This window comes from Lycium ferocissimum, chromosome 7 (assembly GCF_029784015.1).
Source record: "Lycium ferocissimum isolate CSIRO_LF1 chromosome 7, AGI_CSIRO_Lferr_CH_V1, whole genome shotgun sequence".
In the NCBI taxonomy this organism is placed as follows: domain Eukaryota; kingdom Viridiplantae; phylum Streptophyta; class Magnoliopsida; order Solanales; family Solanaceae; genus Lycium; species Lycium ferocissimum.
In genome coordinates this window covers 22732673-22743104 of record NC_081348.1, presented here as the reverse complement: position 1 = coordinate 22743104, position 10432 = coordinate 22732673, and the positions used below count along the sequence as shown (strand labels likewise).

Genomic DNA, 10432 nt, shown 5'->3' with positions numbered 1-10432 from the left:
CAAAATTAGGTATTTCGCACTTCGACCATTCTGGACTCTACGTTTTTGCTTACTGAATTTGAATACTGTAAGTTATTCATACATACTAAATTGGAGTATATTTTTAATCTAAAATTAAAATTACAAAGTTTTACCGAACCCCTAATTGCATTTTTAGATCCGCCCATGGCCTCAGATGTAATGGCACCTTCAGATAGAAAGTAAAAGGGAAAAGGGTCAAAAATGCCCCTTTACTTTGGTAAAAGGATTCAAAATATCTTTCGTTATAAATTTGGATAAAAAATATTCCTCCGTTATTAAAGTTTTCAAATATACCCTGTTTTAACGGAAATCTTCAAAATAATCCAATTTTATTTTTAAACCTGCTCCATTTAAACCCGATCTAACTAAATAAAAAATCCATATGGGTTATTCACTCTCGTGCCTAGTGGCTCTAAATGTCGAACTCGAGAATAAGTTGGTCGCAATGGGTTTTTTATGTAGTTGGGTCAGGTTTAAATGGAGCGGCTTTAAAAATGAAATCGTGTTATTTTGGGGATTTCTGTTAAGATAAGGATATATATGAAAACTTTAATGACGAAAGGGATATTTTTAATTCAAATTTATAACGAAGAATATTATTAAGCTCTTTTTAAAGTAGAGGGGAGTTTTTACCCTTTCCCCAAAGTAAAAAGGTGGGGAACTTTCAGAGACGTCGGTTGAGTAAAAACAAATCGTAACTATTAAAATATTAATTAATAATAATAAAGAGGTGGGGAACCGACTATTTGGAGAATAGTAGAAAGTCATGGGACAATCTTTTTGAGATTGACAAATGAAGTCGGATCATGGGGTTGTCGACAGAGTTGAGCAATACGTGGTGAAATAGCTTTACAAATTCCATGAATCCATCCCTATAGGAGAGGCATTTAACAAACACTTGGCGATAACGAAACTGTACCAAAAAGCTTGCATCGAGTAGTCAATAGATATACACATTTTCTGACTTAATTATAAGTATTTAATATAATATACTCATACTCAGTGTATATATGTCACTTATTAAAATTACTTAATCATGATAAATTATTGTAATTTGCCACATAATTGGCGCTGATAAGTTTAAAGAATGCAATTTTATGAGAAGGTCCACATTGGCAACTAATTTCAAGTCAATCAAGAGTTAACAAGCAGGTAGTTTAATTTGCCCCTTCCAGCCAACTAACGAGTAACACGTAATTAATGTCGACGAAGAGATAGATATTTATGCATGATGTGATCAAACCTTGGCACGGGCTCAAGATACCGACCATCACATGTACTACAGGTGTCGACACTACAACTTTTTCAAAAGTTACTTGGCATATCATAACTTTTTAACGTGTCAGCTCATCAGAGACTCTTACCAGGAAACCAACATCCTATAAATAGACGCTTCTAATCTAATAATTTATATATATTCCAAGGAGGCGTAGAGTTGCATATTCATTCAGCACTATAGATTTTCAATTGACTTTTAGAAGGAAAGAAAAAAGAAGAGAATGGCAGATTTGATAGACAAAGCGAAGAACTTCGTGTCGGAGAAGGTGATGAACGTGGAGAAACCAGAGGCTAGCATCACAGACGTTGATCTGAAGAAAGTGAGTATGGACAGTATTTCGTATCATGCTAACGTGTCAGTGAAGAACCCTTACTCTGTTCCAGTACCAATAATGCAGATTTCTTACACCCTCAAATGTGCCAACAGGTTCCTCCCATCTTCTCCAAATTATATCACTCTTTCTCCACTTTACTGATTTCCTACTGCATATAACATACGTTACCATATAATCACCCTATTTTCTGTATATTTATGCATGCTTTGGCTTTCTATTGTTTTATTTTTTTGTTAATTTACGTGTGTTTTACTTGAATTTGACACGACATCTTTGAAATTCTAGAAATTTTTCCAACTGTAGCATATTATGTTGGAGTTTTACTTGTCGAAGTTTAACTCCAACGGCCTGTGCTAGAGTTTTTTGGGTTTTTTTTTTTTTTCAATTCCGGTCTTTGTTTAAATTTTATTTTCACATTAAAAGTTGTTAAACTTGCAATAGTTTTGACATCGTAGAAATAAAGTTAATTAGCGGTCTGAAATATAAGGTCCCAAGGCCCGTTATGACTGAAATTAGGCCTATCTTGGACAATACTTTTGTCTTGCAACATTTCATTGCCCAACTCTTACTTGCAGGCCATTCACTGAGCATCGAGATTCCTATATTAATCAAAGCTAGTTCTAATTTGTGAGGATCGGAGAATACTGGAAGATTAACTGTTAAAAGTTTATTGTTCAAGCAAGTCCCCGTTAATTTGAGTTTGAGACACAGTTCATTGATATAATTTGATTTTCATCCCCAACTTTGCTTTAAAGATCAAACTTCCCCAACTTCGAAGTTGGGGGAGTTTGCTTTTTAAAGTCAAGTTGGGGTGTGAATGATTCTCACCCATAGAATTTAATAGTCTTCCACAGCAAATACTAAAATTTGGGATTGAGACATGGTTCGTTGGTTGATATAGTGAACTCAATCGTCTAACATATGCTGATTTTTTTGTCCTTTGAATATGGAATACAGGGAAATAGTTTCGGGAACAATTCCAGACCCAGGGAATATAAAGGCAAATGACACAACCATGTTAGATGTGCCAGTGAAGGTTCCTCACAGTGTGCTATTGAGCTTGGCTAAAGATATTGGTGCAGATTGGGACATTGACTATACACTCGAATTGGGTCTCACCATTGACCTTCCAGTCATTGGAAACTTCACCATTCCACTCTCTCATAATGGCGTGATCAAGCTTCCATCAATCTCCGACTTATGGAAGGGTGGCAAAGAAGAAGAGAAAGAAGAGAGAAAAGAGATTTAAATAGATGTGAAAAAGCATAACTATCTATAATAATACTGTAGTTTCATGTGTCCTTTTCACTTCAAATGTTCTACATAAAGTTTGTACGTATTTTTTTCATAATCCAAAGCATTGGATCTTTTTAAATTGCAAAACTATTTTTCTTTTTTGGTGCTGCTACACTTTTTTAATAGATCCATGTGATGCACTTAAGATAAAAGTGTACAAAAAGTTACTTTAAGTGCAGGCGTGGAGAAGTTCTAAAGGAGGTGCAGGTCTCACGTACAATCTTAATAAGTAGGAAACATATCATTCTAAAGGAGGTGCAGGTCTCACGTACAATCTTAATAAGTAGGAAACATATCATCCCGTAAGATTTCACCTACGAGTGAAATAGAAAAATAAGTTACTTTGTGACCGTAGTTGTGTCACAAATGTGTATTGTGACCAATTTAAATTAAGTTTATAAGTGTCTGTTTTAGCCTTTAAATTTCTAAGTGATTTATTTCTGTCTTTATAATTTAGTCCCTAAGCTAGTTAAAGTTTATTTGCAGTTTAGTCCCTAATTCTGTTAGAGGAATGGGACAAGTGTCAGATGAGGTATTAATTTCCATATAACCGTTGTATTGTGTATCAATCATTATCAGAAAATATATTCAGCTTATTCTCTCTTCCTCCTCTCTTTTATCTTTCTCTGCTCTATTTCTTACTGTAACAAGAGGAAGCTTCCTCTTGTTACAAATGGTATCAGAGCATTCGAGCTCGTCTCCGCCACCGATAATGACACATTCATCGGAATTTTAAAGTCTCAAAGACAATGTGCGTGCTATTCAAACTCAGTTGACTATTTTCGCTGAGGATACGAGGAAACGATTTGAAACCATGGAAAACAACCAGGCACAGTTTCAGTCACAGCTAGATGAAGCTCGTGAAACCAATAAAAAGCTCGAAGCGATTCTGTCAAACATGAATTTGAACCCACAAGCGAGTTCGATTCCTCCAAAGGAGTTCGATACCGGCATCACCAACCCATTCCGATGTCAATATGACCTTACGCACAACAAATGATGGAACCCCAATTGCTCCCGCAGAAATAACGAGTATGGACAAACCTCAGGTACTAAAACCCCTAATCCAACATCTCAAACCTTGTTTACTCCGTCTACTTTCAATGTTGGCAGAGGATTTACATTTCCACCAGCCCTTTTATTTTCAAGTCCACCTATTTTTAGAAACCCTATGTATTCGACTTCGTCACCTATTTTGCCCACACCTATGTATTCCACTTCATCACCTATTTTGCCTAACCCTGTTACCCATACCTTTGATAATACGAACAACCCCAGAACTTTAAAGCCCAAAATTAATTTCCCTGAATTTGATGGAAACAACCCATGCAGTTGGTTGAGAAAATATGAGAAATTCTTTGAGTTATACAATATTGCTGAAAATGAGAAATTGAGCTATGCTTCTGTTCATATTGGAGAAAAGGTGGATGTCTGGTTTGATAGCTATATAGTAAATCATAGAGGTGTGATGTCCTGGCAAAAGTTTAGTGTTGAAGTGTGTAGGAGGTTTGGTAGTATTAGACCTCAAGATATTGTAGATGAATTTAATAAATTGATGCAGTTGGGTACAGTAGACCAATACCAAGAGAAATTTAAGGAGTTAACCAATTACATGACAACTTTAAACCCGCTATTGAATGAAGCTCACTATGTATCAAGCTTCATCAGTGGATTGAGACTAGAATTGAAACCAATAGTGAAGTTAGCCAACCCCACTACTGTACTGGATGCATACGAAGTAGCCAAATTGTATGAAGAGTCTTTAAGAGCTTTTACACCATTTATTCCAACCAGAGCACCATCTTATCCACAACCAAGACCCATGGCCAATTCTTATCCTGGATACTCACAAAACACTTCACAAAGAACATCAACTGCCTCAAACACCCAACAACCATTCAGAATAACTTATCCAACTCAAAGACCACCAAACATAACCCTTTTTAAACCAAATACACTACCACCTAATCTTGAAGCTCTCAGGGAGCAAAGGTTGTGTTATAGGTGTAAGGAGAAGTACTTTGTTGGTCACCAGTGTAAACCAAAGGGCTTACCTGCTATTGAAGAAGTAGAAGCAGAGGATGCTAATGAACCTCAGGAGGAGTTCTTGGATGTCCCTGAAACCTTAGAGGAACCTGTTGAGGAAATGGCAGAAATTTCCATGAATGCTTTAATGGGTTTGAGTTCTTCCAGTGATCAAGTTTCAACTATTAAGATCAGGGGATATGCATGCAAAATACCTATGGTAGTCTTAATTGATAGTGGTTCAACTCACTCCTTTGTGGATCCTCACATTGTAAAGTCATTAAGACTCCCAATACAGCCCATGAGAAAACCAATGAGGGTGATAGTTGCAAATGGTCAACTCATGAGCTATCAGTTAGAGAGCCCTTCTTTTGGATGGAAAATGCAAAATGAACAGTTCCATTTCAAGTTGAGATTAACGAAAGTAGGAGGGTGTGACATAATATTCGGGATGGATTGGATAGACATGGTGGCAGCAGTTGTGTTGCACACTAGGCCCCATAGTCTAAGCTTCATGTGTGAGGATAGGATGATCACATTATATGGAGAAACAGATGATACAATCGTTCTACAAGGAGAATCTTGTTAAGCTTAGAAGAATGTTGCAGTGTGGAACATGTGAAGTGGTTGCTGAATTATCTATGGTAAGTAAGAAGGTGAGCATACCAGGGCAACAAATTAAGCATCCATAGGTAGAAAAGTTACTGAAGAAATATGCATTGGTGTTCAAGGAACCCATTGCATTGCCCCCTGAAAGAGACTGTGATCATGTGATCAACTTAACTGTTGGTGCTCAACCTTTTAACTTAAGACCTTATAGATATTCATATGATCAAAAGAATGCTATTGAGTCAATTGTTGCTGAGATACTTAAGGCTGCTACTGTAGTCCCAAGTCAATCACCATTTGCTTTATGCCTTTGTTAGTGAAGAAGAATGATTCAACATGGAGGTCAAAAAAAGTGGACTACGAGATCGAATAGTTTATCGTAAAAAATAAGTATCCAATTCCAATGGTTGATGACCTACTAGATGAATTGTTTGGTGCTATAGTGTTCTCCAAAGTGGATTTAAGAGCTGGTTATCACCAAGTGAGAACGAAAGCTGGGGAAGAATACAAGACTGCATTCAGAACTCACCATGGTTTATGGGAATTTAGAGTCATCCCTTTTGGTTTGACAAATGCTCATGCCACCTTTCAATCCTTAATGAATTCTGTATTTAAGGACCAGTTGAGAAAATATATATTAGTATTCTTTGATGATATACTAATATACAGCAGAACAATGAAGGAACACTTGAATCATTTGGATAACTGTATTGAAACTTTTGCAACAGAACCAGTTATTTGCCAAACAAAGCAAGTGTGAGTTTGGGCAGTCCCAGATTGAGTACTTGGGGCATATAATCAATAGTGAAGGGGTAAACACTGATCAAGCAAAGGTAGCTACTATTGTAGAATGGCCTCACCCAAGAACAATCAAAGAACTAAGAGGATTCTTGGGGTTAACTAGGTACTACAAAAAATTTGTGAGAGGTTATGTTGAAATAAACAAACCCCTAACCAACTTGCTGAAGAAAGGTGAATTTCAGTGGAACCAAGAAGCTGACATAGCCTTCAATCAATTGAAAGTAGCAATGACCAGCACCCCAATACTTGCATTGCTTGATTTCAATAAACCTTTTATATTGGAAGTTGATGCATGCAATACTGGCATTGGAGCTGTTTTGATGCAAGACAAAAGACCTTTAGCTTTTATGAGTCAAACCCTGAGTAAAAAGCATCAGGGCATGTCAACTTATGAAAAAGAGTTGATTACATTACTACAAGTTGTGGATAAGTGGAGACATTATCTTCATCCCCACCATTTTATAATCAAGACTGATCACTTTAGCTTGAAATTCTTAAAGGATCAGAGGATCACAACTTCTTTGCAACATAAGGGTCTGACCAAATTAATGGGATTGATGTTTTAGTCTTGACTAAGACACGTGCGGTACTTGACAACATAAACTTGCTCAAGGGTGTCGGCCTTAGTTTACTACATGATCACTAAGGAATAGTAATTGAGAAAGACAAGAGAAATTTGCTGACAAGCTTTTTTATTAAAGAAGACTTAATTGATTTTGCTTGATGGTTTACAAATGAATGACCCTTATCTAGAAAGGTTGATTACTAAGTTGAACAACCGAAGCACAATGTCCCTATCTAGAATTATCACAAAATGCAACCTAAATGGATTGAAGAAATTCTAGAAAGTTACAACTGCAGGTGATCCATAGAGGTGTTGGCACTTAAGATGACGTATCACTACTTTGTTGCGGCAATACTACAACATCTCTCGACTCAAACATAACCATACAACACCCCTTCCGGGGACGATGGCGGTGGCTTTCTCGCCCGGTCTTGGCCGGCACGGTAATCAATGATAGCTTCAATCTCCCTGTCGTGCGTGCGGCAGTGAACAAGGATAGCCTCGACCACTTTCCTGCTCACGCTCTAACTTAATGGACAACTCAAGTCCAACAAGTTTTTGGGGTAGCTCTTTCTAAATACAATCTTTGTTTTCTTCGCAAATTATCTATCCGCTCAAAGAGTGTCTCTCGGGTACCATTATCTTCCTTCAAACTCGTAATTTGAATGGCTACATAGACCCTCGAGGGCCGAAAGTTGTGCATGTATTCATGCATGTCCAGCTATGATAGAACAAGTTCATCAACGACAATGCGGAGCAAAAACAATGTCAAAGATATCTTGTCAAAGATGCAAGGAATTTGACACTAACGCCTGCTACACCACGAGTATTTTCTTAAAGATTCACTTCGTCTTAACGATCACTGGAGCCTTCAACCACCGTCTCTATTCCCGAGAGGGCTCGAGTCGCCTGACGAGCGGGCTTGTTATTTCCATGGATTTTATTATCAAACTTTACCTAAGTCGAAGGAACTCCCGATACTATTTGCGTCTCCGCTGATAATTGATAGGCGAATGCTCTCGGTGTCGCATTAAGCCGCGCGGCCCTATGCGCAGGGCATCCCTTCTTCTCGTTCTATCTTTCGCGCATACACGACCACCGACTTTCATCGCTTTTTCTCATGTACCTCGCTCTCGCCATTGTTCTTGGACAATATATACAAACTTCATGGACTTCCAAAAAGATTAGCCCAATTTTGCAACGTAGATAAACAACAAGTATTTATTAGTCACTTAGTGGATGGAACCTTCTAAGCTCGCGCTCGCTCGCAACAAAATCTTGCAAGTTCAATTGTTATATATAGACCTCGCATATCGGCGACCTTTCTTCTCCACCATAAAGATGGATGGGCAACCGAGATCGGCTTAATAGATGTTCTCCAAGCGACAAAGAAAGTTCTCCATTTCAAACCCCTTTAAACATCGGTAGCTCGGGGAGCCTGATTTTAGCCTCCTCGTTATGACAACGTCATTACACCAACGTTGACCTAAAGACCTTCGGAATAAGACGGTCCTACGAGTCACTCTAAGGGCAGCGAATTTTTACCTCAATCTAACGCCCTCCAAGTCATTTCGGATGCTACCAAGAGTATGCCCCTCAAAATGCTAAGAGTGCCCTCCACCTTGCCCAAACGTTGTAGTATGGCTTCCATCCCCACGGATAACCCTCATAACCCACTCTTTACCAGCGAGCTTATCATCCCCGCTTGGTGATGGTTCTTGGGATGTGGCTCATTGGCACAATCCGGCGGCACCTTTTCCCGGCTCTAAGGTTCTTGTTGCCTTCTTGCCGGCAAGATCCCGGAGACGTTGGCTTGGGTTTTTAGAGAAATTTCTCTAATCTTTGCATTCCCTCGGCCGTAAAGCTCAAGGAAAAGTCTTCAACTAAAGCTCAAAATAGACGTTCCGCACAATGATCACGATGAATGCCTTAGTTTACAAAAGAATGTAATCGAGAAAGACAAGAGAATTTGAAGATTATAGAAGACTTAATTGATTTTGCTTGATGGTTTCAAATGAATGACAACCTACTCACCTAGGGACTAGTATGCAAATAATAATTAATGTATAAACCCACTACTTATTTACAAAAAGTCCTACTACAAATCCATTAGCTCTAAGGTCTTCCCTAAGAAATCTTCTAGGACCTTAAATATCTAGAGCATCTATGAATCTCCATACGCTCTAGAATAATTGTCACACCCCGATCTTACTAGGCCCGACCCCATATTCGAAAACCCGCCGACTCTTATTACCCACATACTTTCTTTGGATTCTTAGATCAAACAAAAATAAAATACATAGTAAAACTTTCAAAATCTTTTGTCGTTTCAATTAAACACACGTAAACATAGGGCTGCAAAATAATGTATAATAAAAACATATAAACCATTTTCGAAGCGACACCTATACCCACACTCCTCCTAAGCCTCTAACTGCGTTCTTCACTCAGAACTCGACTCGGCGACGTCGAGCAAATGGAGCTTGATAACTTCGGGAACATCCTTTTTAATAACTTTCTACTCGGCGTACCGCGTGTACAAAACGCAGCCCCGAAGAAGAGGGGTGGAGAAGCAATGATCGAGTATGAAGGCAATGATAATACATGAGCGAACGTAAAACAACATCATAGTATGGAACATGGAAGATATAAGAAAAAGTACGGAAACTTAAATCACGCATGCTATCGTTACTTTTATATACAACTTGGGAGGATCACCAACTTTATAACCGTGCGAATCACATAACATCATAACCTCCAACATCATTAGCCCGCGTCCCAACCATTTGAAGACAAGGCTCATTTAAACACAGAGAAGGACATGCCGACCGTACCAATACCGATTGTCACAAATGTGTATATAGGTTACACGGTGCTTTCAAACTTAAGTTTATAAGAGCCCGATGAAAAGTGCTGAAGCCCGTAAGGTCGGTAACCTCACGATTACATTATGAAAAATCGGGATCGTCATGTCTCACCTTAAGGAACAATTATAAAGGCGAGACTATCAATCAGGATAACATCGCTAGAAAACATAAAACGGGGATCATAACCTATCTTTTCACATACCTTGAAACCTTTAAAATAGTCATTATCCAAAAATAGCTTAACATTTCATATCGTCGTATTCATGGTAAGAACATATCCTTGACATATTCATCATAGACGTTTTCTCATATCTGGCATCCTCGTTGTCATCATAAAATCATAATCGTTGTTTTGGTCATAAAAACTTTCAAAAATCGTAAAACTTGGGTTTTGGAGAAAATGAATATTTTGGACAACATTCATAAACTTTTAGGAAGGAAATCATGCTTTGAAATCATAACTTCTAACTTTTGAAAATAAGGACGTTATGGGAGCATTTATAAAATGAGAGTGATTAAATGTTAGAAAGAAAAGGGATGAGCCTTAACATACTACGCGCGCCTTACTAGCTACGACATCCAAACTTGTTGCGCTAGTCTACATTCAAGACGATTAACAATAATTGTTAGGTTCA

At 38.0% G+C, this 10432-nt stretch overlaps 1 protein-coding gene across 1 annotated transcript; it reads left to right on the top strand.

The window, feature by feature from the left end:
• Positions 1-1415: 1415 nt before the first annotated feature.
• LOC132063853 (desiccation protectant protein Lea14 homolog) lies at positions 1416-3031 on the top strand. The gene is made up of 2 exons (XM_059456586.1): positions 1416-1726; positions 2592-3031. The coding sequence occupies exons 1-2, from the start codon at positions 1521-1523 to the stop codon at positions 2881-2883; spliced, it is 498 nt and encodes a 165-aa protein (XP_059312569.1). The 5' UTR covers positions 1416-1520; the 3' UTR covers positions 2884-3031.
• Positions 3032-10432: the final 7401 nt, after the last annotated feature.